Below are 21,222 nucleotides of genomic sequence, written 5' to 3'. Positions count from 1 at the left end.
AAATTGGCTGAAAACTAGAATGAGATGTTTGCTAAAATGTTCTATTTTATTTGACTATGAGCTTTATGACAGTCAAAGGAAAGTACTAAAACATTTTCCTTTTTCCAGTGTAAAAGAGACAAATGTCATCAATGTTTTACAACCAGAATGGCTGCTTTCTGTTGCCAAAAATGTGCTACCAAATCCTTTCATCTCTCATTCATTCACCGGTTAATATACCATCTCCTTTAGAAAACTTCTATCATATTCTTAGTAAGGAATTATCTTTTCTCTGAATTATACATTGATCATTACTAAAGTAATTATTACTAATTGAATGCCTATCATGTGAGAAGCAGAAAACAGACACTACATCATTTCCAGTTCTCTCAATAATTCTGTGAGGTTTGTAGTATCCCGCCCTCTTCATGAAGGATGTACCAGAGGCTAAGAGAAGCTAAGTAATTTGCACAAGGTCAATGATAGTTAATAAGTGCAAAATTATTTATTGAATTCCAATAGACCTTTGTAATATGAAGATCTCCTCATGGAATGTCTCTTCTGAAAAAAAATACTTTCCATAGTTGTGTAATAGTTCCAAAGCTGGATTGACAAATCTTCAAACAGAGAAACCATATGAACCCCACTAACATCCGACTACCACTGTGCTTTCTTGCAGCCTGTGAACTTATGAATCAAGGCATCTTGGCCCTGGTCAGCTCCATTGGCTGCACATCAGCTGGTTCCCTGAGGTCTTTGGCGGATGCCATGCATATCCCTCACCTTTTCATCCAGCGCTCCACAGCCGGGACCCCGAGGAGTGGCTGTGGACTCACCCGGAGCAACAGGAATGATGACTACACTCTCTCTGTCCGCCCCCCTGTCTACTTAAATGAAGTTATCCTAAGAGTGGTCACAGAATATGCCTGGCAGAAATTCATTATCTTCTATGATAGTGAATATGGTAAGTGTAATCTGTGTGTTTTGTAAGCTGATACTTGCAAGGCAAACAACTTCATGAATTGGGAATAACTTTTACTTATGCATATAAGAACTGAGATGTAGGCCAGAGGTGTGTGGGGTTGAGAGAATTCATCAGAGACAGAGTGGGGAGCAGAAAAGGAGGATCTACTGAAATACACTGATGAGGGGAACAGTGGGTGAGACAGGACAGGTCTGCTGTGCCATGTGGGTAGCTCCCTGAAGGGGAATCGAATTCATGCCACAGTGGCTGGGATAGATTGATAGCTGTGACTTTAAACCCTGTGCCATCAGGGAGGCCCGGATTGTGAAAAACCTTTGAGGCACTTACTCATTGTCATTTTTAGTTTGCTTGTTCTGTCATAAGCAGCACAGTGAATTCTGTTAGGGTCTCAAGTTCATTTTTTTAAAAAATACATCTGATGGGCCTCCCCGGTGGCGCAGCGGTTGAGCGCTGGGTTGCGAAGCTGCCCTCAGCCTCTGCGGCGCTGGTTCCATCCATGGCTGCTCCCCGGCCACCGGAGGAGGGTCCCACATGCCGCGCAGACCTCTCCTGCGGCCCGCTGCTCCCCTCAGCAGTGTACTTCGGTCCTTCTGCCTGCTCTGCTTCCCGCTCTGGCTCTGGTGGATTCTCTCACCCTCCCTCGCTTCTGACTGTACCCAGTGCTTGTATAAACAAAAAACAAACAAACAAACAAACAAATAAATAAAACATGCCTCTATAAAAAAAAATACATCTGATCAAAACATTTTCACAACCTCAAATTAGAATTTTTTATTGTAAATTTTCCATGAAGAAAGAAAGTCCTTTGTCTTGTTTCCGAGTTATTACACTGAGGAAATTCTTAGGAGAAGACAGTTTTATGTTATTGATGATGTAAATATTTTTGAAAATTTATAGTAAATTCATGTTCATACAGCATTCACATAATTTGAAATTCCTCATTCTCTTCTGTTTTTTATAAATAGGAAGTGATATTCATATCTATGATTGAGTCCTTTGTTAGATGCAGGGTTTATTTTAGGAATAAAATCATTATATTTTACCTTGACAGTATACTTGCTTCTGACTTCTTATTTAATTTAATAATTAATGAAAAGTTTCGCTACTTGTTTCATTAAAACTATTTCCACTAATATTCTTATTTAATAAAAGAGCATTTTCCTTTGATATAGACAGGAACTCTTGCTAGTAAAGAACTGGGCTAGAGTTCAAAATAATGATCAGGCTCTTCAAATGCATTGTACATTGAAGAGAGCTCAAACTACTTACATATCCATTCACCAGGATCATCATTTTAAGCTCCAACTTTGGAATTATTCTTGACTTTTATCTTAGTTACCAGGAATTGCTTTCATTTCGGAATGGATTAAACATCACCTATGAATGGAATCAGGCAGCCTGCTAGAGCCAAATATTATTGAAGATGTATTTTCCTTAGAAAATATACCTTAAAAAATTAAGCTTCTATATCCAGTTAATTAGAGAAACATATTTTTTTCAAAAGCAATTAATTATGACTAAGAGCACAGTATAAAAGTCTACTTTAAATTCCCTAACAAAGAATAGTCAAATCTTTGATTGTAAGTAAATGGGTGAAAAGATAAAAAAAAAAATGCAGAGATTTCACTTGAATGGTTTGATTTAAGACATATTTTCAAAGACTTGAAAAGAGTTTTGAATTATTGAGATTTTAAATGTGCCATTCAGGAAATGCTCATTCCTTATTTGCCTAGTGCAAACTATGAAAATTTTATAAAATCTAGTATAAGCCTATAAGAAGGTTGCAATTAACAAAGGAGCAAAAATATTGTATAATTGATTCTCTTAATAGAGAAAATGATGGAAGTAAACTGAATATCAATGAAATATGATGAAGAAAGTGTTTAATTGAGCAGCAGTGGTAAGAAAGCTATATGGGTACAATTCCATGTCATGAGAATTCAGGAATAATGTGAGTGAGACTGTCACTCTAATAAAGAAAGTGCGAGCAAGTCTTGAAGCAATGAAAGTAATATCTCTGAACACTTTATTTGCCAGATACTAGAATAAGATTTTTGCATTATATCATTCAATTTTCTAAACATCTCTACTAAGTAGGTAATGCTATAATCACAAGGGAAGCTTTATTTTTGACCAGAGGCATTAATCCAGGTAATAAAGGATTTATTTGTAATCAAATTATTTCCAAGATTGAAGTGATGCCATCAATCAATTCTGTGAAATTCAGTGAAAAATATTTGATTGGACAACTCCCATCATAGGAAAAACTACCTAGGACCCATAGAAATAAAGTCAGATATTACTCCATGTATTTATCCTAGATAAACAAAGGTAGTTTCGTTTTAGAGAGTTCTCAACAGGGTACTACATTATCTGCCTCTGGTATTTACTTAGACCTTGAAGATCTCTCTCTCTCTCTCTCTCTCTCTCTCTATCTCTCTCTCTCTCTCTCTCTCTCTCTCTCTCTCATATTTCTATCTCTGCTTTCTGTATTTTTTTCTGATTTCAAACATTTATTACAAGTCAGTTATTTTATGCAGCACTTTCCCCCTCAACATACTCATTACAACCACAACTTTGAAAACTTTAAGTAGTTATCACATTATTATTAATCTTTGAAATCTTAGCCTGCCTCTCTCATTTCCTTTGATGCAGGTATGCTGTTGCTTTCTACATCTTCCAGTTTGTCACAGTCTCTGCACTCTGAGAAATTTTGAAGGACTCTTGTATTTACTCCCATGTGTTAGTCATGTACTTTGGGAAAGGAAGTAACCTCCAAGAGCAATAAGCAAGGATGCGCACAAAATGTCTGTGGGATAGTGTGGGGTGAGCAGTAAAAGAGGAGGGAGAAAGAGTAAATTACAATTCTTGAAACTAGTCAAGCGAGACACAACAATAGAGCCTCTAATGTGACCTTTTTCATAACTGGTAGTACTAAGAGTTTTCAAGTTATATAAAATATGTGTGCACTGCTCTTGTTAAAGAGGGACACCCAGAGGTCAGTTGGCACTGTCTATCCTATCCCAGGGGTCAACAACCACCTATCCCAGGGGTCAACAACCACCTATTGGGTCGAGAGATTTTTACAAATGAAATTTCACTGCAGTCCTTTTTTGGCATATTGTGTGTTTTTTTTTTTTTCTGACTTTTGTGCAACAATAGCTATGGAAAAATTGAAACAGAAACAATATAGTTCATCTGCTTAAAATATTATTCTCTAGTTCTTTAAATATTGTTTACTAATCCATGTTCCATGGCAGCAGTCTGATGACTTTTGTACCAAGTCACCTAATGATGAGGATACAGACAAAGAATGTACCTAGAGGGCCTCCACTGGTGGTGCAGGTGGTTGAGCACCGCGTTGGGAAGCTGTCCACAGCCTCTGCAGTGCCAGCTTGATCCCAGCCAGCAGGCGAGGGTCCCAGAGGGCACGGCAGACCTCTCCTGTCTAACCTGCTGCTCCCCTCAGCAGTGTATTTTGTCAGTCTGCCTGCTCTGTTGCCCCATCTGTTTCTGGTGAATCCTCTCACCCTCCTGCACATCTGGTCTGTACCCCGGTTCTTGTATAAATAAATAAATAAAAATTAAAAAAATGGGGGGCCTCCCCGCCGGCTCAGCGGTTGAGCGCTGGGATGCAAAGCTGCCCGCAGCCTCTGCAGCGGCGGTTCGATCCACGGCCGCCAGGGGAGGGTCCCACATGGCCCGCAGACCTCTCCTGCCACCCGCTGCTCCCCTCAGCAGTGTATTTCGTCAGTCTGCCTGTCCTGCTCTCCACTCTCGCTCTGATGAATTCTCTCACCTTCCCGTGCTTCTGAGTGTACCCAGTGCTTGCATGTTTATTTTATAATAAATAAAATAAATCTTAAAAAAAAATGTATTGAGAGACACTAACGGGCATTTTGCATGGTAGAGCATCCACTGCTATTTCCAGTAGACATTTTGGTAAAATTTGGGGAATAACAATCGAACCAGGGGCTTCCCTGGTAGTGCAGGGGTTAAAGACTCAGCACTATCATGCTATAGTGCTTAAATATAACTCAGCCACTGTGGCATGAGTTCCATCCCCAGCCTGGGAGCTAACCCGCATGGTGCAGCAGACCTCTCCTGTATCACCCGCTGCTCCCCTCAATAGTGTATTTTAGTAGATCTGCCTGTTCTGCTCCCCACTCTGTCTCTGGTGAATCCTCCCACCTCCCACACCTCTGGCCTACACCCCAGGTATTGTATGCATAAATAAAAAAAAAATCTTAAAAAAAAATCAAATCGTAGTATGGCCCTGAGTTAAATTTAAGGCATTTGTGTCAGTTTTAAAGGTCTGTACCAATGTGTTTCTTCCCCATGAAGTAAACTTCAGGAGTTGTTCAGAAAGACAAATATCAATGGCAGCCATTCTGTCTGCTTTGTACAGTCTATGGAAATTTCTTTCCCAAGTGTTAATGTTGTTGCTGTTCCTTCAGTTCCAGAAAATTGTGCCCAATTCTAATAACTATAAGTTCATCTTTTTCTGCATTAACTCATTTTTGCACTCAGATATTTCATCAGGAATCGTCAGATGCAAGAGGGAAATGTCATTTTATAAAACTTATAGAAACCAATTATATGTCTCCACTTTAGTCAGATTTGGCCATTATGAGAAAACAAATGATATACTCACAAATGATCATTTTCCTTATGATCTAGAATCATGTCAATCCAACTAGACACTCCAGGAGTCTGAAGCGGAATTAAGTCCAAATTTCCTTAGCTCTTTTTTTTTTTAATTTATTTTTTTTCACTTTTTTTTTCCCCCTTTAAGATTTATTTATTTATTTATACAAGCACTAGGTACAGTCAGAAGTGCGGGAGGGTGAGAAAATTCACCAGAGCCAGAGCAGGGAGCAGAACAGGCACAGGACCGAGGTACACTGCTGAGGGGAGCAGTGGGTGGCAGGAGAGGTCTGCGCGCCATGTGGGACCCTCGCCCAGTGGCCGGGGATGGAACCGGCGCTGCAGATGCCGCGGGCAGCTTCTCAACCCAGCGCTCAACCGCTGTGCCAGCGGGGAGGCCCCCTAAATTCTTTTTAATCCAGATTGCCAACCTGGTTATCAGGGCGGTGATCTGCCACCCTGGTGATCTGCCACCATATCATGACTAAGAGGAGTCATACCACTTTCATCTTGATCATTACCCAGAGCTTCCCAGAGGATATGATCCCTTTCTTAGATCTAGATTAAGAGAACAAACTGCTTTTTTTTTTTTTGTAAATCCTTACTTTCACTTATATGTGTGTGTGTGTGTATATATATATTACTTTTTACATCATTGTTCATTTTTTAACAATATTTGCTTCCACCCACCCCCTCAGGTGTAGTCCCCATAGAGTTTCCTCTGTCCCCTGTGTTCCTCCCTCCCTTCCTCTGATCCCTCTCCCACCTCCTCCCCTGCAGTATGTCTTTGATTTATAATAGTCCGTTTTTGCTTTGTTGTGTTTTGTACTGTTATTTTTTTTTACACTGATGTCTTGTTGGGTCCCTCTATGTCCCTGCTATAAGTGAAACTATCTGATATTTTTCTTTTTACTTCTGGCTTATATTGCTGAGCATAATTCCTTCTAGTTCCATCCACCTTGCTGCAAATTGCATGAGTTTATCTATTTTTGATTGCTGAATAATATTCCATTGTGTATACACACTGCATCTTCTTCTTGATCGAGTCATCTATTTTTGGGCATTTGGGTTGTTTCTAGGTTTTACTTATTGTAAATAGTGATGTGATAAACATCGGGGTACAGGTGTTCTTTTGAATCAATGTGTTTGTGTCCTTTGGGTAGATCCCTAGGAGTGGAATTGCCCGGTCGTATGGTAGCTCCATTTTTAGTAGACTGAGGAACCTCCAGACAGCTTTCCATAGTGGTTGGACTAGTTTGCACTCCCACCAGCAATGTAGCAGAGTTCCTTTTTCACCACATCCTTGTCAACATTTGCTGTTGCTTGTTTTTTTGATATGTGCCATTCTTACTGGTGTAAGGTGGTATCTCAGTGTGATTTTGATTTGCATTTCTCTGATTATAAGGAATGTTGACCATTTTTTCATATGCCTGTTGTCCATTTGCATCTCCTCTTTGGAGAAATGTCTTTTAAGTTCTTCTGCCCATTTCTTGACTGGATTGTTTATTTTGTTTTTCTTGAGTCCTGTGAGTTCTTTGTATCTTTGTGATCAGTCCCTTATCAGTTGACAGTTGATGGGAATGAGAAGATTTTTTTCCCAATCAGTAGGGTGTCTCTCTGTTTTGTTTAATGTCTCTTTTGCTGTGCAGAAGCTTTTCAGTTTGATGTAATCCCAGGGGTTTATCTTTTCCTTGACTTTATTTGCTTTGGGTGATGAGTTTTTAAAAATGTCATTGTGATGTATGTCTTGTAGTGTTTTACCTATATTTTGTTCTATATATTTTATGGACAATGAAGAGGTAAAAAATTTAAAATTAGAAATCTTTTTAAGTCATTATTTGAGAAGTTTGTTTTAACACTTAACAATACTCAAAGTCAAAAGCTGTTTTCAGAACATAACATTAATTTCTCATTTATATCATTTTTCAGGAAAATGTGAGATTATGTTTCATAAAAATGCAATAGTTATGTGAATTGAGCTAAAAGAATGATTTTTTAGTCATAATAAGACCAATTTGTGAAATGCCTACAAGTCATTTACAGAAATAATATAAAATGTTTAATATAATATAATTTTTGGTTCAATGGGGAAAAGAAAGTAAAATAAAGAGATGCCTAGCTAAAATAAAATAGAGGAAAAAAGAGTGGAAAATATTAAAGGAATCTAAAAACTGTGCCAATATCAAACAATTCAAAATATATTTAAGCTGAGTATCAGAAGATTGAGCATATCAAAAAATAAATATTTAAAGAGGAAATGGCTGATAAGTAATAATTGTATTTATTTATTTACTTAAGATTTATTTATGTATAGTATACATATAAGAGCTGGGACACAGGCCAGAGATGTGGGGGTTGACAGGATTCACCAGAGACAGAGCGGGGAGCAGAATAGTCAGACTGACTGAAATACACTGCTGAGTGGAACAGCAGAGGGCGAGACAGGAGAGGTCTGCTTAGTCATGTGGGTTGCTCCCTGGCCAACTGGGGATCAAACTCGTGCTGCAGTGGCTGCGGATAGCTCCATAGTGCAGTGTTTAACCCCTTGCACTACCAGGGAGGCCCTAATTAATAAAATTCCTTAAAAAGGCATCAATCAAACATAATTCCTATATTCTCAAAAAAAAATACTTCAGTAGCAAGAATCTAAATATCTACCTTCAGAAGAAAGCAAAATAAATGTGTATTAAACTTAAAGAAAATAATAAAAAGTAATAATAAGGTATGAAACATAAAACTTAAAGTGTAAAATTATCCTTTGTAAAGATTAATAAAGCTAATAAATGAAGGAAAACTAATAGTTATAATTTTAAATTAAGCTAATAATTTATAATTGTTAAATTATAATTTTATATTTTTATAATTATTATATTTTTTAAATAGGCAGAAAACAAATTTATCTAAAGGAATAAAAAAAGAAGATGTCATTGAGTATCATCCTTACAAAAATATTTGACTGGGAAGTTGTAGTCACTGAAATAAATGAATGTATGAAACCTAATCTCCATAGTTTGGAGAATTAAAAAAAACTTTATTTTTCAAAACACAATTATATATAAAGAAAATAATTTTAAACATCAAAATCTTCCAACTTAATCTTTTAAGTTAATTAAACAAGTTTACAGACTAAAACAATATTTGAAAATTTGAAATGAATATTTGAAAATAATTACAGATCTCCATAATAGCAGTAAAGTTTGTAAAATGAAGTAAGCTAAATGTGATGCTCTTCAAAAATTTGCTCAACATTGATACTGAAAATTTTAAAAATTGGACTCAGATAAATTATAGAAAATTTAAATAATAGACATATATATTCACAGTTTAGAATATTTATATTAAAATATATTTTTCCATAAATTTCTTTATGGATTCAATGTTATCACATTCAAAATTATGGGGACTACACTTGGGGAGTGGGGGGAAACAAATATTGTTTACAATGATGTAAAAAATAAAAAAATAATAAAAATTAAAAAAATAAACTATTGCAGATCCTGAAAAAAAAATATATAGGCTCTTTGGTAGAAACTGATAACTTGATTCTAATACATATATTAAATGTCCAAAGGTCTTATAAAGTAATGTCAATATTGAAAAGTTTTTGGTTTAGATGCTTTACTGATTTCCATGTCTTATTTCATTTGGTGCAAGAATAAGTAGATCTTAACAGGGTTCAGTTTTGTTATTGTAAATGCAGCGTGTGTTATTAACCAATATTATTGAAACAACTGTGTGTCTATAAGAAAAGAAAGAAAACTAATATACAAAATGTTCCTGACCCCTATCACATACCATACAAAAATATCAAGATTGATCATAGACATAATCTAAAAATTAAATTTTAAATCTTCTAGAAGAAACCATAAAAATAATTTTCATGACTCTGTTATGCACAGAAATACTTTATAAAACAATATTGGTCCCACAGTCAGTATCAGGATGGATCTGTCGGTAGATCCACTATTCATGGATTCATTTGCAGGGACTAGAGGGATACTATGAAGACAGAGACAAGTCTAAGCAGCTTGCTATGACATGAGCTTATTGAAAGCAATGAGGTGCCATCTTACCATATCCTTTTCTCTACTTCATTTCATGCGATGTCTTCATTCTTAGACAAGTTACAAGTCACTATTGACTCAAAAATAAACTTTCAGATTATTATAATAAAGAGATTTTCTGCTTTTTCTTCACATATCATATATCATTCCTGTGGATGTATCAATATACCATATATCAAATCTCAGGCCTTTCTTTTCTGGGTCTTCTGCTAATTCCTAAATCATATAATTTGATCAAAGACATGACAGTTACCAGTCTGAGTTACATGATAAATCCCAGGTAAAGGGTAGACCTATGTGTATGCATGAATTTCCCTTTACAGATTGAAGAACACTGTGTGTAGGGGGAAAAAAAAAAAACAAACCTAAATACTATTTCATTAAATCAATTTCATTGCATTTTTAGGTAATCTTGTTAAAATCATGTTAACTCTCTTGAATTATAAATATGTCTTATTAATTCAACATTTAAAATTGCTTTTAAATATGTAATTTATCCGTGTAATTTGAATTCACTTTTTTAATTTGTTGCATTCTGTCTGTTTTAACTTATTTTATGTTCTTAGCCATTCTGACTTTTTTTTCCATACAGCTCATGAAAGTCTTTCTCCTTTATAAGAGTATTGGCCATAAGTATTTTCTGATGACCATAGAAATAAAATTTCACAATAGGTATTGACAAGATGAAATACCTCAGCATGGAAATGACTAAATCAAACATGTTTCTCTATACATATAGAAATCTATAACTTTTGACTCTTACATGAACACACATATACACACAAGGAAACTCAACTTTGAAGAGTATTGAATGAGTTATGTGTAGTCTCCTACATTTTAAAAATATTGAATTAATGACTGCAAATAAAAGGTCAGTATATAATTAATGACCAGAGGTACGAAATCACTGCCCTGAGGTATATCATATTTTCCTTACAACTATTTTGCTCTATGTGGTGGGCCCCTTTCAAATTAACTTTGCATGACCATCCTCAGTAATAAAGTTTCCCAATAAACAAAAGACCAGATTCAGATAGTTTCATTAAGTTCTACCAAACCTTTAAAAATAAATTCATACTTATTCTTCTCAAACTCTTTCAGAGAGAGAAAATATTACCAAACAAATTGCATGAGCTATGAGACCAACGTCACTTTGATATGAAAACACACCATAATTTTCCTAGTGAACACAGATGCACAACTGAACAAAACCTTAGTAGTTGAATTCAATAATAGCTTAAAAGAATCATACACGATGACTTAGTGGGGTATATGCAGGAATGCAAATGCTGCCTCAGCAGCACTACCTGAGATCACCTTAAAAAGCCTTTCCTGGTCCATTGCCTATGAGCGCGCCACCAGCTCGGGGCTCCTGGGGAAGGGACAGTGCCATCTTGCACAAGTGGCCTTTGCTTTGCACTACTGGACACCGTGGGCACTAATTGGGATAAAAGTTTTGTCCTTTCATGCCCTCAGAAACTTTCCTTCACCTCAGGTTCCTTATCTCTCTCACCCTTTTGTAAATAATCTTATTGTTTGTAACACCCAATGCCTGACTGGTAAGCTACTGGGTGAGCACTCAGCATCTCTAACATTCCCAAGTCTTTGTACAGTGTCAGAATCAACTGTAAACTGTAGGTAAAATTGGTCCTTTAGTGGTTTTACATACAGATGTTGATTTATCATGACACATGCTTAAAACCTATTTCATGTTATAATGCAATATAACATGACAATTTTAAAAAGTTGTTTTAAAAGGAAGGATGAATTATTGACTAGAAGTGTTATAAGAGCTTTTCATATCAAATTAGCCTGAATAACAAAGCAATAAATTCTGACTTCACAAATATATGGAAAATTTTCTGACAAAATCTGTCTTGTGACAACTAAACCACTTCAGAACTCAAGCACTTACCCCCCTCCCATCTCCTAAGAGTGCTAGTAGCTCACTACCCAGGTATTTTCCTTAACTGACACTAGCCACCAAACCAAAGTCCATGCAGGAATAAACAGTCCCTCCTACCATCAGCCATCTGAGGATAACCTGAAGGTCATTCTATCACAAATTCTAAAGTGACTTTGTTTGGCTTGGAACAATTAAAGCCCCCAAATTTTGAAAGTTCAGTAATGGGTTTCAAATGAAGAATGTTTATAGTGGATCACACACAATAGGAGAGGGGTGATAACTGCACTGATCCACATCCTCAACCTGACACTGGTGGGTCCTGGGTTTATTTATTTATTTTTTTTTAAGATTTATTTATCCATACAAGAACCAGTGTACAGGCCAGGTGTGCGGGAGGATGAGAGGATTCACCAGAGACAGAGTGGGAAACAGAACAGGCAGACTGACGAAATACATTGCTGAGGGGAGCAGCAGGTGAGATAGGAGAGGTCTGCCATGCCATATGGGATTTTCCCTGGCCAGTCAGGATCGAACCCATGCTGCAGAGGCTGCGGACAGCTTCACAGCATGGCGTTCAACTGCCTGCGCCACCAGGGAGGCCCCAGGTCCTAGGTTTATGAGTTTGATGACCAGGGCAGGGTTGCAGGGAATAGCATGGTAGTATGTTTTCGGCTGGACTTACTGGGGCATGCACAAAAGTACCACATGTTTCTTCATAGGTTGCATGTCTCATTACCATCTTATATCTCCACACAGGGACATGTGTTTTAGCATGCTAGTGAACCTAGAGCTCTTCAAGGTAGGTCTTCTGCCATCTACTTCTGTGCAGTCATTAGGTTTCAGCTGGTTCTAGAGATTTTGCCAGAAACAGGAAGCAGGAAGCCCCTGCCGGCTGGAAGGCCTGTTTCTCACTGGTGATTGGTCCTATTTGCTTGGATTCAATGGCCAGAAGGGCAAGTAAGCACGGTCTAGGTCCTAGTTCCCTGTAACTTTTCCACCTCATATAGGCCTCACCTCACCTCACTCAGCATTTCTCTCCCTCTGCTGACTTGCTCTTTTACCTTGATACATAGTGCTACTCCTGAGAGCAGTCCCTAATAAATTTCTTGTTCTCCAATCTCTATCTCAGAGCTTACTTCCCTGGAAACACACTCTTATACAGTGATTTATGTTTTCCTTGAGCCTGAAGGACAATTAGAATTAAACTACGTAGTAAAAGTTATTAGGAAATTTTTTTAGATATGTTTGTCATGTTTATTAATATGTTCATTTAAAATGTTCCTCTAATTAAACACAATACATATGGTGTGGATAAAAAAATTTCTTAGGAGCAATGACAGTATGTTCACCAGGTTGTGCAGTAAAAACAATTTTTTTAAAAGATTTATTTATTTATACAAGAACTGGGGTACAAGCCAGATTCGTGGGAGGGTGAGAGGATTCACCAGAGACAGAGTGGGGAACAGAATAGGCAGACTGATGAAATACACTGCTGAGGGGAGCAGCAGGCACAACAGAAGAGGGTCCCATTGGGACCCTCACTTGCCAGCCAGGATCGAACCGGTGCTGCAGAGGCTGCAGACAGCTTCACAGCATGGCGCTCAACTGCCTGCGCCACCAGGGGAGGCTCCCAGTAATAACATTTAAGCTTAGCACAGAGAACAGGTGAAGTGAACATAGTCTAGGTAGTTTACACAATGTTCTGGGCTTGTACATTTATTGGAAAGGGGAAGCTACATAATCTTCATGATTTTCTCAAAGGAGTCTATGATGCAGATAGTTAAGAAATTGGAACATGTGTACCCACACTAGTTTATTGAGGTGAAATAACCTCCAGGCTTTTTCATGAGAGTTTCTGATTCTGGAGAAAGGAATCAGAGAACTTTAGTTTCAAACAATTTCTCCTATTGATTTCAAAATAAAATTTGGTAGATCATAATTTGAAAAATTCCTACCTTAGGACTAGGCTATAGTTCTTTATTAGTTTTTTGTTTGTTTGTTTGTTTGTTTTTACTGCTATTGTATCAACCTATTGCACATTTAGAGGCCTAAGAAACACAAATGTTCATTTTACAGTTCTTTATGTCAAAAGTCTGACATAGGATCTCAGACTAAATCAAAGTGTCAGCAAAGCTGTGTGATTTCCTGAAGGTTTGTGTGAAGTGCCTATCCCCTTGCCTTTTCCACTTTTAATAGACCACCCACATTTTTCACTGGAGAAGAATGGTTCTCTTCTTTTATCTTCAGATTCAGCAGATTGTATCTTTCTGAATTTTCTGAAAGACACCACCCATTCGTCAGTAGACAGATAGAAATTTGATTCCCCGCATCTGCCTTTTGAGGACTGGTGATTACTCTAGAACACCCAAATAATACAGGGTATCTCTCTATTTTAAGTCATATCATTAACATACCTATTTCCAACCAACCCATTTATTCCTCTCTACTATGTAATATAACATTCACAAATTCCAGAAGTTAGGATTGGATATTTTGGAGTGGACATTAGCCTTCTTACAATAAGTTTCTTTTTAGTGTCTAAGAAAAAATATATAGTATTTTCTCCCTAATCCCATGTAAATTCAGTCTTTGAGCCTCCCGCCATTTGCTGTTTTATAATTGTGTGGCCTGTAGAATTCATTAGCACTGGGGACTAACTTTATCCTATCAATATGTAGCACCTAGTTACACTCAAAGGCACAGTAAGATCAAGTATCAAGTCTTTTTTTTTTATTTCTTTAACCTGCGGCACTTCACTCATTTCCTGCCAATTAACAGGAATACAGATATTGTAGCTAAATAATTCTGATGGTTGATAACATCCATGCATTGACAAGATAAAAGGCCCACTCCCCCGTTTATTTATTTATTTAAATATTTATTTATTAATTTATACAAGAACCCGGGTACAGGCCAGATGTGCGCAAGGGTAAGAGGATTCACCAGAGACAGAGCAGGGAACAGGACAGGCAGATGACCGAAATACACTGCTAAGGGAAGCAGTGGGTGAGACAGGAGAGGTCTGCCGCACTATGTGGTACCCTCACCAGCTGGCCAGGATGGAGCCTGCACTACAGAGGCTGAGGACAGCCCCACAGCGCTGCACTCAACCGCCTGTGTCACCGGGGAAGGCCCATTATTTATTTATTTAAAGATTTTATTTTATTTTTTTTTGCATAGAAGATCTGGGGCGCAGGTCAGATGTTGCAAAGGTAAGAGGATTCACCAGAGACAGAGTGCGGAGCAGAACAGGCAGATATATACTAAAATGCACTGCTAAGTTGAACAGAAGAGACAGGAGAGGTCTGCTGCATCGTATGGGTTAGCTCCCTAGCCTGGGATCAAACTCAGACCATCGTGGAGGGCCATCAAGGTGGTAGTGCTAAGACTTAACCCCAAGGCCATCAGGGAGGCCCCTACCCCTTAAAACTAATAGGCAAGATGATTCAGATCCTCCCATAAACCTTACAAATCATTACGTATCATGAGTGTTAGCTGTTATTCTCAAATAAGCAAAACTATTTTTGTTTAACTCTTCCATTCCAAGGATCTAAAACTGCACATGCTATTTTGGGTAGCTAACCATCAGTAAATTTTAGGCAATTCAGCCTAATAGGAGGGTAAGGAAGGGGAGAGAAGACCTTTTAATAAGCAATCATGTATGATTATTAAAATAAATAGAACCGGGCCTCTCTGGTGCAGCAAGGGGTTAAGCACAGCACTGTGAAGCTATCCACAGGCTCTGCAACATGAATTCGATCCCTGGCCAGCCAAGGAGTTAACCCACATGTCGCAACAGACCTCTCCTATCTTGCCTGCTACTCTCCTCAGCAGTGTATTTCAGTCAATCTGCCTGTTCTTCTACCCACTTGGTCTCTTGTGAATCCTCTCACCCCCCACACCTCTGGCCTGTACCCCAGTTCTTGTATGCATAAATAATCTTTAAAAAAATAACAGAGGGACTTTCCTGGTGGCATAGTGCTATGAAGCTGTCCCCAGCCTCTGCAGTGCAGGTTTGATTCCTGGCTGGCCAGGGAGATACCCACATGACCTCTCCTGATTCATCCTCTGCTCCCTTCAGAAGTGCTTTGAGCCAGTCTGCCTATTCTGTTCCCCTCTGTCTCTGGTGAATCCTTTCACCCTCCTGTGCCTCTGACCTGTACCCCAGCTCTTGTATAAATAAATAAATCTTAAAAAAAAATAATAGAAGTACCATGTGTTACACCACAATTTGCCGTTTCAGGTGTGTATGTGCATGCGCACAGACACACACACGGATATCCTTGCTTATCTAATCTTTGAAAATATCTGTAAAATGAATATTTCATTTCTGGGTGAGCAAATTTTTGATGACCTTACTATGGCATATTCAAGAAGTGACAGCCAGAATTTCAGCAAAGAAGCAGAGGGATCATTGTAGTCTATTTTTTATTACATCTCCTTTCTGGCCACATAATAACATATATATTACTTGTACTCAATACATAAATAAAAGCAAAAAAAAATCATCCTATTTTAAATAAGGGGAAAATATTTACAAGCTTGATGTGAATTACAATATCTAACAAGTCATTCTCCCATGGTTTTTCATGCTGCACAAACAGCCCATCATCCATGTAGTCAGATCCTATAGCTAAGGCTTTCATTAGATTAAAAGTGTGTTTAGACTGGAGTCAAAACCTCTATCTGTGTCTAATAAACATCCATGAACTCTGCCGCACCTTCTCCACATGGATGCACCCAATGCTGCTCTATCCCTTAGAAGCTTGGCTGCAGTCAACGTAGAATCCATTAGTTACTTCAAACACAAGCTTTCCTGCTGGTGCATTTTCCCAAGCTACTGTCTTCTCCTCCTGTTTCTTGCTTGGATAATCATTTCATCCTTACGATCACAGTTTAAATAACAGTTTTTGAGAGTACCCTTCCATGAGTGTTATAATTAAAATCAATCTCTTCCTGCCCCTATCATTAACTACCCATGTACCCTTATTATTTCCTTCTAAGCACTTAGTGTGAATTGTATGCATTAGTTTGTTTACTTGTGTTTACTGTCTGTCTCAGTGTGGGGAGGGTATTTGTTGCTATAGTCCATACTCAGAGTGTTGTTTATGATATCAAGAAACACTTTTAAGAATACCTTTTTTTTTATCTTAAAGTGAGCATATGAAATTGCACATTATATATATATATATATATATTTCTCATGATAATTTCATTTCTTTTCTTGGTTGTTTTCTTCTTTTTTTTTCCCTAAAGATTTATTTATTTATTTTATGCAAGAACTGGGGTAGAGGCCAGATTCACCGGGAGGGTGAAAGAATTCACCAGAGACAGAGCGGGGAACGGAACAGGCAGACTGATGAAACACAATGCTGAGGGGAGGAGCGGGCAAGACAGGAGAGGTCTGCCGCACCATGTGGGACCCTTGCTGGCTGGCATCGAACCAGCGCTGCAGAGGCTGAGGACAGCTTCACAGCATGGTGCTCAACCACCTGGGCCACCAGGGGAGGCCCTTATCTTGGTTGTTTTCATTAAGTTATTTTTCATTGAAGTAACTGTGGTTTACAATATTATATGTCATAGATATTTATCTTTAAATTTATGTTATTATACTTTTCCCACCAGTAAAGCACCAACAGTTCTCCATTTAGACCATTGGGACTCTCCCTCCTTTGCTCCCAACTAAATCCCTAATCTTTCCCTTTGGTAGTCTCAGAATTAACTAATGTGCCATCTTATTGCCAATATTTTTTTTCAATTTTTGTAAGATTTGTATTTTCCCTCAATGTTAAGAAAGAATTTTTGTTTTGTTATCAGAAATTTTCCTAATGAATAAGTGATCTGGAACCATATATCTTGGTCACACTATGCTTTCTGAACATCTCTATTTCAGCATGTTTCTGGTTCTGTTTGTGTTATGCTTAGATATATATGTGCATCTAAATTAAAACTTAAAAAAACTACAATTCACAATCAAAGATCTGTTCTGACATGCATTTTGCAGGTTTTGGGATGGGCCCAAATCTTCTGCATTTTTCATAAGAACACCAAGTGTTTCTGATTCACACCAAAGTTTTAGAACCCTTGTTTGATTGTGTACATCGTGTATGTATGTGTGTGTGCGTGTGTGCAAGGGGACCTCTGTCTGCTAAATTTAATCAGATCTAAACCTTTGTTTAATCCATGCTTGGATATCTTACGCTTTTATGTACTTTATAACTTGAATATTTGATGAGCATATCATACTTTTATTATTACAGTTCTTTCATGTCTTTTTCAGCTCTAGATGAGGCATTGTTCTTTAAAGCTGTAATGATCCTAGCAGTTTAGTCTTATAGTTAGAAGAAAGGATATAAGGGCCTCCACAGTGGTGCAGCGAGTTGAGCACAGCACTGTGAAGTTATCTACACAGCCTCTGCAGAACTGGTTCTATCCCGGCTGGCTGTCGAGAATCCCAAATGGCAGGGAAGACCTCTCCTGTCGTGCCCGCTGCTCCCCTCAGCAGTGTATTTCAGTCCTTCTACCTGTTCTGCTCCCTAATCTATCTCTGTTGAATTCTTTCACCCTCCCATGCCTCTGGCCTGGACTCCAGTGCTTGTATAAACAAACAAACAAACAGACAAATAAATAAATAAATCTTAAAAAAAAAAAAGGAAAGAAAGAAAGTATATAAGAGAGTTTATGCAGTTATATATTCTCCCAGTTTGGGAGTCATAGGATAACTGCACATAATATAGCTACAGTAATTGTTTTAAAATTATATCCATCATAAAAAGACAGTAAACGTTTTAAAAATTAATTTGTAATCTTGAATATATAAACTCTTTATGTTATTCTGCATATTTTTATTTTTCTTTCTTTTCCTGAGGGCTTATTAATTGATTTTTAATTGTTAAAACACATGAACTAATTAATAATGCTTTTGAGAGAAAATTTTTATATGCATACAACAATGCACAATTTAGAATTTTTTTTCTTTTTTTTTTTTTTTTTACAATTTAGAATTTTAAGACATACTGCATTCATAATAAGCAATTTAAATGTTCATTTACTGAGCACAAGGGACTGGTCATAGTGCATGGGTGAATTGATGATGGGAATTTCATGGGGAAGCCTTACATTGTACAAAAATGAGGGATGATGTAATAAATACATATATTAAAAAGTTTTTATAAGCATCTTAATTTTGTTATATAGTATAAAACAAGTCTACTATGTAAAGATTTTATGTTTTCAGTTATATCTTCCAATCATATTTATCAGTGTTGTGTTATTTTCTTTAATAAATAACTGATGTATTAGTAGTAGAAATATTTGTAAAATTTCATGAACTTATAGTTACTTAAATATGTATTAGAACAAACTTGTAAATATTTGGACTGGATTTCACCCTGAGTACTTAAATGTGAAATGGTCAAAATTTGTTATTTTATAATCCTTCCAAACTATGCTTATTTTGGAATTGGTGTGTAGTTTGTTAAAATTTATGTTCTACACACAAATTACATACCCATGCTTCTGAAAAGAAAAATGTCTTCTACTAAATTGGCAGATTTGAAATAAAGAAGTGAAACCCATAAAATAGACCAAGAAAGTGCAACTAATCACCTTATACCTTAAGGGACCTAAAACAAACTGATAAAATCATCTATTTAGATTCCAAATGTCAAGTTTAGTTATACTGTTGTCTACATGAAAATTTCATAATCTTGATTCAGATTTATCTACCATTGATGATATTCATGTTTCACCTGTTTACCTGAGTTTTACTATTACTCATTGTTGCTTATGAAAACAAGGAATTAAATTATTATGTTTACTTTAGGGAAGTGAGGATCCTCCCCAATCACTCTCTCAACTGTCCTAACATTACACTTGATGAGATAATATGCTCAATGGACAGAAAGAAAGTCATTTAAAAAATAATAAATCCTACTTTTTTCATAAAAATTCTTTTAATTGTACTGATTATTAAAAAAATCAATTGTTCCATCAGCTATTAATTACTTTTTGACAGTTTATAATGACAGTTCACAATGAACTAGTTGTGATCTAAATAAAATCACTTTTACTTATCACCTTTTTTTGCTATAATTCACAATTGATTGGCTTTTGATATTCCTAGATATCCGTGGAATACAGGAGTTTTTGGACAAAGTTTCTCAGCAGGGGATGGATGTAGCACTGCAGAAGGTAGAAAACAACATTAATAAAATGATCACCACTCTCTTTGATACCATGAGAATAGAGGAACTGAATCGCTATCGAGACACTCTTAGACGAGCCATCCTTGTTATGAATCCTGCCACAGCCAAATCTTTCATTACTGAGGTAAGTAAAAATTGCCATAGGGTGTGGGAAGGGTATAAGAAGTAAATGCTTTGGAATACATCCCACAGAGGATATGAAAATTAAAAAAGCAGTTGGGGGGGATTAATGACCCAACTCTCATTAGTGTTAATGGGTGTAGCACAATGAGTTCCTTGCACATCATACTTACCACTTACTGTCTGTTAATTGCTGAGAATGTGTGTATTTATATATATCTACCCACATAGCCAGGGTATTCTTATTTTAATCTTATGGGGTTTAAATATGCTGACCTAAAAGAATCTCCCCAATTCAAGAATGAAATCAAAGTCATATTTCTTTAATCCTTAAATGTTTTTGCAATTTATAATTGTGCTTATGAAAAAAGGTGTACTTGAATCAGGCTATTATTGCCATAATGAGGTTATGTTTACCAAAAATACTTCAGATCTATTTCTCCTCTGTAACATCTTTACCAGTACAAATATTTAAAAGTGTTTGAAACTCTGCAGGGTGATGACCATTTTAAATTTTATAATGTTTCTTCCTCAAACAATGAATCGTGCCTGCTCATTTGACTAGAAACTTCAAATCTTTGTAAAAAATACAATTAACATATTTTAATGTTTGAAAATGCTTGCTATTGCTTTGCAAAAAATTATTGTCAAGTCATTTTTGTTTTCAGTTTTAATTGTACATAGTGGTAGGACTGGTTGTGACATTACTTACTTCCACATGGGTTTCAACTTAATACTTTTATTTTTGGTGAATATGCTTGACTAGTACTGTTTTCCTTTCTATTTCTCCATTATGTTTTCTTTGGTTCCCAAATGACTGATAAAAAGCCTCCAAGGTAGGACTGTCTCATATACTCTTTGACCCTCTATTATATAATTGATATCAAGGAACTGGAAACAGAGCTATAAATAACTAAGAAGGATAAAATTATCAATTAATTTTTAAACTTCAGCAGAAATTTTGTTATATAGTTTAAAGACAAATAGAGAACTTTGACCGTTTCTAATCTCCCAAGTGACTTGAGAGCCTCATTGAACTGCTAGGTTTTTTCACAATAGAAAAGTAAGAATACTTCAATTTTTTTTGGAGCTGGTTCTTTCCTGCAAGAAACACAGAATCTGCTTGATGTTGGAAGGCATTATACAAAAATATCTAATAAAAATTACAATCCAAAAATTATAAATTATAATGAAACATTTGCAGTTCAGTTTTGTCTGGGAGACCAGAGGAGGCTTCACTGAGAAAATACATTTTAACTGTGTGAATACCATGAGTAGGATTTTACAAAAGAAAGTGGTATATATCAGACAAAT

At 36.7% G+C, this 21,222-nt stretch overlaps 1 protein-coding gene across 3 annotated transcripts in view; it reads left to right on the top strand.

Annotated features, from left to right (window-relative positions):
* The window catches only part of GRID2 (glutamate ionotropic receptor delta type subunit 2), a gene marked incomplete at its 3' end in the record, with an annotated part of 1,748,121 nt that overhangs the window by 839,014 nt on the left and 887,885 nt on the right, over window positions 1-21,222 (top strand). For 2 of the 3 annotated variants that reach the window (XM_084234293.1, XM_084234292.1), the window contains exons 3-4: window positions 659-943; window positions 19,707-19,912. In XM_084234293.1, the coding sequence (XP_084090419.1) occupies window positions 659-943; window positions 19,707-19,912 (491 nt within the window). The remainder of the gene's footprint in view (window positions 1-658; window positions 944-19,706; window positions 19,913-21,222) is intronic. The other variant, XM_084234294.1, reaches the window with a different exon arrangement.

Source organism: Talpa europaea, assembly GCF_964194135.1.
Source record: "Talpa europaea genome assembly, chromosome: 5".
NCBI classification, from domain to species: domain Eukaryota; kingdom Metazoa; phylum Chordata; class Mammalia; order Eulipotyphla; family Talpidae; genus Talpa; species Talpa europaea.
This window is presented reverse-complemented; position numbering and strand designations above follow the sequence as displayed.